This window comes from Juglans microcarpa x Juglans regia, chromosome 6D (assembly GCF_004785595.1).
Source record: "Juglans microcarpa x Juglans regia isolate MS1-56 chromosome 6D, Jm3101_v1.0, whole genome shotgun sequence".
Classification (NCBI taxonomy): Eukaryota; Viridiplantae; Streptophyta; class Magnoliopsida; order Fagales; family Juglandaceae; genus Juglans; species Juglans microcarpa x Juglans regia.
Window position 1 is genome coordinate 13314325 of NC_054604.1, and position 6908 is coordinate 13321232.

The window sequence follows — 6908 nt, forward strand, 5'->3', positions numbered from 1 at the left end:
GGCACATGAGAAGGTATGAGCAAATCATATTACGGCAATGGTTAGGAAAACCTTTGGTAGATCATTTTTTAAGTCGAGATGAAGAAAATGCATAGGTTTGAGTGGGGTGAGAGGTTGGAGCAGGACCCCCTGGTTCATCATCCTGTAGAGACCCAGTCAGAGTTGGATGCATCAAATTTGTGCCAATTTATACGCAGGCTTGATATCTTATCTTGGTGGAAAACCAATGTCGTCAAGTACCTTGTCCTTGGAGACATAACCTACAATATTTTGGTCATCTCTATTGGTATGGTAACCTCAGAGTCGGCTTTTAGCACTGGAGGGCGCATATTAGATCCATTCTGAATTCATTGTCTCTTACCATTGTTGAGGCATTGATTTGCACTCTGAATTAGATCAAAAGAAAGTCGACTCATATTCTAGATGTGGGGGACTTTGAGGAGGTCGACGAGGAGGGTGGAGATCAGCCTGGATTCTGTAATCGTTCTTAATTCATTGATTTACTTTTGTTATTATTTAAATTTATTATATTCATTTAACCGGTATTAATTTCAAATTTAATTGTTATAGAGACAACTACAACACATGAGGGTACATCTAAATTGGCCGCAATATGACTTTCTATGTACTAAATGAACCATTGCCATTAGTTTGTATAATTTTTCCCTTAATTATTTTTAGTATTTATATAATGTTTTTAATTCTAATTATTTTTCTTGTATTTTTTTTTCGACTTTTAGAGTCTCACTGTCATATGCCCAATCACAATCCCAATGATCTCATCTTGATCTCAATCTTATCTTGGTTAGTAATTTTAATGTTTGTAATTTGTACATATCTATATAATATTTGTATTTATGATTTTTGTTTCTTGTTTGTAATTCTAATTTGTTTTACTATTAATATTTCAGGTTTTATAATCTCACAATTCACTCAATTTTCCACCATCGTGACCACCCCAAATTCTAATATCAAAGTCAATGTGAAATGATGTCATAAGTCAATTATAATCTAGCTAGAATTTGTTATTTAATTGTGTTATTATTATTCATTTAAATTATATCACAATTTGTAATATTTTTAGATAATTTGTAATAGTTTTAGATTAATTTGCATTATTGTAATAATTTAGGATTATTAGTTACAACTTAAAAGTTACTAAGTTTTTAATTTCTATTATTGTATTATTGTACTATCTTAGATAAATGGTTTTTTAAAAATTTAGGCAACTTAGAATTTCTAAGTTAAATATTCTCAAATTACAATGACATCTGGGCCCAAAAATGCCGGGGAATGGGCCTAGAAATTCGTTCTCGGCTCATTGAGCAAGGCAGAGAGGCGGACAGATTAGGGGTTCACCCCTGGCACCGAGACACAGGGCCCCGCCCCAAGTGTGCAGGGCCAGATTTCGGAGGCTAAACCCCACCTCTCGCCCATGCGAGGGCAGGGTGTGGGAAGGGGGAACCCCTCGCCCTATGGGTGCAGGTAGCACCCCTAGAAAAACGCACATTTTGCATATGCAAACCCAATCCAATATAATAAAATTTTGAAGTCTAAACAGTTGTTGACATGAAGGGTGTGGATGTTACACAATAAAATCAAAATTTTTACTGCAAATTATAATTGATAATATAATCACTATGAATGATATTTTAGTTTGCGCATCTACCAGAAAAATACAAAATTCGAGGTTAAACAGCCTCTTTGATCATAAGTATAGATATTTTTAATAAATGAGGATTTTATTAATTTCCTGGAATATTTTATACTAAGCTTCTAAGTAAAGTTTTTTTAAAGGCTAATAGCATTCTAGATTTCTTAGATTTCTAAAAATCACATTATTCTTAAACCCTAAATGGCCTTCGTCTTACAACAAACTTAGCTATAACCAATAACTCTTTCTTTCCTTGGATCTCTAAAAAAACACACTAGCAAAATGCATTACTCTCTTTTTTTTTTTTTTTTTTAGATATGTTACTCATCATCTCACACCACACACTTTATATATTTTAATATATATTTTTAATTTTTAGTTAAACTAATTAAATCGTTCTACTTATCATCTATATACCATATATTTGTTTTAAAAAAAATAAAAAATAAATAAAAATAGGTGTGGTGTGTAGTGTGTGGAGATGATAAGTAAAATTATTAATAATGATAGAAAATCAAATGTTGAGTAGATTCGAAATAATGGGCCTGGATCACATAAAGTCGGAGAAAGCGCGCCTAAATCGGCCCAGCCCAGGAATGACAAAACCCTAGTTCCCAGCGAGAGTGTTGTCGACCACACGGTATGGTATTAGTATATCTATCCCTCTTGTCTGTCGCGCCCCACTTGCATCTGAGGAGTCTGCACCCACAGCACAGGTTCGTCAATCTCCTCCTCGGTCCTTACCTGCAGATCAGATTTTTTCACGCCATTTTCCCTGACGGAGCCTCTTTTGTATCTTTTCGCGTTTTCTATGTATTGTTCATTTCAAAATCTGGGTTTGTAATTCTATATTTACAGTCATGATTTCAAGCCTCTGATGAATAAAGCGGATGAGTAATAGCGAGGTTTGGATAATCTTCATACGTGTGGGGGGGGGGGGGGGGGGGTGTATATATATATATTCTGTTTCACATGATGGCTAGTTGTCCTTGAAAAATCTATAAATATACATGGAAATATGCATGTTTTATTAGTATATGGCTATAAGTGTATCAAGGGGACTATCATTATTGCGTGTTGCTTTAGAATTATTATATTATTGAATTTCTTGTTCTCATGTTTTGGGGTGCCTCACTAAGAGTGCATAGGTGGGTGTGTGTGTGATATTTTTTAAACAAATATAACTATTGTGAGAGGTTTCGGTATTTTAGATTGCTGTTTGATCGGTGAGTGATGACAGTCATGTCTGATTTGAGCTAATATCAGTGATGACTATGATTTTTAAGCCTGCTGTCCTCCTTATTCTCAGCAATGCGTTTCTACTTTCTCGTGCTATAAATTGTGACTATAGAGTTTGAAATAGAATGGAATATGGGTTGACCATCGATTCTTTCTTCTGTTTTCATCGATAAGTGTGAATAAATTATTGGTTTTGTGGGCAGGTGTTAATTTAATTCTTGGAGGAAATCCTCTGTGAAAATACCTTCTTTCATTCTCGTGCCATTTAAAGCTAGCCAAGATGGTACGTGATTTATATTTTATATGGCTTCCGTATTTGCTGATTTTTCTTTTGTTTCCTGTTGATGGTTAATCAGAAACCATTTTGATATTTGCAGGTGAAGTTCACCGCAGATGAGCTCCGCAGGATTATGGACTACAAACACAACATCCGTAATATGTCTGTTATTGCGCATGTTGATCATGGTATGATTTTCTATGGAACTTTGGCTCACTACATGTAATTTTTTTCAATGAATTACTTCAGTTTTTAAATGGATTGTCCATGCAAGTTTATATTCTGCGTATATGACTATACTCCTATAGAGGACTGGTCTAGGAATAAACATGTGTCATTTTTGGTAGGAGGCATCATAATTGTTGATTGCAGCATGCATAGGTGGGAGGTTCTTACCTCCGTTAGAGTCAATGGAGATGTTGGTTTTGCCTTCTTTTTTTCTTTGACCTTTTTCTGTTTGCTTTAAGTCTTAGGTGTATATATAACAATTGTGATATTAAACTGTGTTTGGTGGTGATACTTGTTTTTGTTACCTAACTGCTTATTCTTGGAATATATGGTTTGACTTCAACACTTATTATGCAATATTATCCAGGTAATGTTGCTTCTAGCTCTTGTTCTTATCAGTTTAATATCTGATACGTGGTCCATTCGGCCACATGGCACTAAATTAAAAGGGGGAAGGCCCGGCACAGTAGCTTGTTGCTGTGGCCCTTGGACACCGCCACATTACTTTACTGCACAGGCCTGGCTCATCCCACAAAAAAGGGAAATAAAGCTTTTGTTTTATGACTTTTTTCTTGTTTCACATGTAATTGAAATAATGTTATGTCTAACATTTTGTTGCTTAAAGGTCTAATGATGTATTTAATAAAATAAAATTTCAGGGAAATCTACGCTTACTGATTCTCTTGTGGCTGCTGCTGGTATTATTGCACAAGAAGTTGCGGGTGATGTCCGGATGACAGATACCCGTGCTGATGAGGCTGAACGTGGCATCACAATTAAATCTACTGGTATTTCTCTCTATTATGAGATGACTGATGAGGCTCTGAAGAGCTACAAGGGGGAACGGAAAGGGAATGAATACCTCATCAATCTCATTGACTCTCCTGGGCATGTTGACTTCTCATCTGAGGTTACTGCTGCTCTACGCATTACTGATGGTGCACTTGTGGTCGTTGATTGTGTTGAAGGTGTCTGTGTCCAAACAGAAACCGTACTTAGACAGGCCTTGGGAGAAAGAATTAGACCTGTCTTGACAGTCAACAAGATGGACAGGTGTTTTCTTGAGCTCCAGGTTGATGGAGAGGAGGCTTACCAAACATTCCAGAGGGTTATCGAGAATGCAAATGTCATCATGGCCACGTACGAAGATCCCCTCCTCGGTGACGTTCAGGTTTATCCTGAGAAGGGGACAGTTGCCTTCTCCGCTGGTTTGCATGGTTGGGCATTTACTCTGACTAATTTTGCCAAGATGTATGCCTCCAAATTTGGAGTGGATGAGGCCAAGATGATGGAACGACTCTGGGGTGAAAACTTCTTTGATCCTGCTACAAGGAAATGGACCAGCAAGAACACTGGGTCTCCTACCTGCAAGCGTGGTTTTGTTCAGTTCTGCTATGAACCTATCAAGCAGATAATCAACATTTGCATGAATGATCAGAAGGACAAGCTGTGGCCAATGTTGCAGAAGCTTGGTGTCACCATGAAGTCAGAGGAGAAGGATTTAATGGGAAAGGCATTGATGAAACGTGTCATGCAGACCTGGCTGCCAGCTAGTAGTGCCCTGTTGGAAATGATGATATTTCACCTTCCGTCTCCCGGCACGGCCCAAAAGTATCGTGTTGAGAACTTGTATGAGGGTCCCCTCGATGATATTTATGCTAATGCTATCAGAAACTGTGATCCCGAGGGCCCTCTAATGCTCTATGTATCAAAAATGATTCCTGCATCTGATAAGGGTAGGTTCTTTGCCTTTGGTCGGGTGTTTGCTGGTAAGGTCTCGACTGGGCTGAAAGTTAGAATCATGGGTCCCAATTATGTGCCCGGGGAAAAGAAGGACTTGTATGTTAAGAGTGTGCAGAGAACTGTTATCTGGATGGGGAAGAAGCAGGAAACAGTAGAGGACGTGCCTTGCGGTAACACGGTCGCCTTGGTTGGGTTGGATCAGTATATCACCAAGAATGCTACTTTGACAAATGAGAAGGAAGTTGATGCACACCCAATCCGTGCCATGAAGTTCTCTGTATCGCCTGTCGTGCGTGTGGCTGTTCAATGCAAGGTTGCATCTGACCTTCCCAAGCTTGTTGAAGGACTGAAACGTTTGGCAAAGTCGGATCCTATGGTCGTCTGTTCTATTGAAGAGTCCGGAGAGCACATCATAGCTGGTGCTGGAGAACTCCACCTTGAGATCTGTTTGAAGGATTTGCAGGATGATTTCATGGGTGGTGCAGAGATTATCAAGTCTGATCCTGTCGTATCCTTCCGTGAGACAGTCCTTGAGAAGTCTTCCCGTACTGTGATGAGCAAGTCACCCAACAAGCACAACCGTTTGTACATGGAAGCACGTCCCTTGGAAGAGGGGCTTGCAGAGGCCATTGATGATGGCCGTATCGGTCCAAGGGATGATCCTAAAGTTCGTTCCAAAATCTTGTCTGAGGAGTTTGGTTGGGATAAGGATCTTGCGAAGAAAATTTGGTGTTTTGGCCCGGAGACTACTGGCCCTAATATGGTAGTGGATATGTGTAAGGGAGTTCAGTACCTGAATGAAATTAAGGATTCTGTTGTGGCTGGGTTTCAGTGGGCTTCTAAGGAAGGTGCATTGGCTGAAGAAAACATGAGAGGTATCTGCTTTGAAGTCTGTGATGTGGTTCTTCATTCCGATGCCATCCACAGAGGTGGTGGTCAGGTCATTCCAACTGCTAGGAGGGTTATATATGCTTCCCAGCTGACTGCCAAACCCAGGCTTCTAGAACCTGTGTACTTGGTGGAAATACAAGCTCCTGAACAGGCACTTGGTGGTATCTACAGTGTTCTTAACCAGAAACGTGGGCATGTGTTTGAGGAAATCCAGAGGCCTGGTACCCCTCTTTACAACATCAAGGCATACCTGCCTGTCGTTGAATCTTTCGGATTCTCAAGTACGTTGAGGGCTGCAACCTCAGGGCAGGCTTTCCCCCAATGTGTCTTCGATCACTGGGATATGATGTCATCTGATCCCTTGGAATCTGGATCACAGGCAGCGGTGCTTGTGACAGACATTCGCAAGAGGAAGGGCTTGAAGGAGCAGATGACCCCACTTTCGGAGTTCGAAGACAAGCTATAAATACGTAATGTGAGATCGTTGAGCAAAGTAGAGTTACCTGTTGGCCTTGTCAGCATTTTTATATTCCTGTGAGGTTTTTTCTTTCGACATTTTTAGGTGAATCCCATTGGATTTTGATCGCCTTTTTGTTATGTTTTTTGCTATGTCTGGTTATCGAACAATTTGATTTGATGGTCTTAACCCTACAGTGATTGTGGTTTTACATTTGCACACCTTTTGGACTACTTTCAGCCATTTTTTATATTGAGATATATTCTTTTATATATATATATATATATATAGATCTTCTTATACTTTCTATCGCCCAATAAACAGTATTCTTATTTTACGCTTTTCTTCTTCGTCCCTCTCTACATCCTCGCAACAACATTCTTCCCAAAATACCACAAAATCAGAACGGATCACAAAAT

General features: G+C 39.1%; 1 protein-coding gene across 3 annotated transcripts; it reads left to right on the plus strand.

The window, feature by feature from the left end:
• The first annotated feature begins 2294 nt into the window (after positions 1–2294).
• LOC121234184 (elongation factor 2-like) lies at positions 2295–6708 on the plus strand. 3 transcript variants are annotated; one of them, XM_041130017.1, is made up of 4 exons: positions 2295–2370; positions 3097–3176; positions 3271–3358; positions 4058–6708. In XM_041130017.1, the coding sequence occupies exons 2-4, from the start codon at positions 3174–3176 to the stop codon at positions 6496–6498; spliced, it is 2532 nt and encodes an 843-aa protein (XP_040985951.1). In that variant the 5' UTR covers positions 2295–2370; positions 3097–3173; the 3' UTR covers positions 6499–6708. The 3 variants fall into 3 exon arrangements, with proteins under 3 accessions (XP_040985951.1, XP_040985952.1, XP_040985953.1); XM_041130018.1 differs by lacking the exon at positions 2295–2370 and adding an exon at positions 2444–2467; XM_041130019.1 differs by lacking the exon at positions 2295–2370 and adding an exon at positions 2543–2559.
• Positions 6709–6908: the final 200 nt, after the last annotated feature.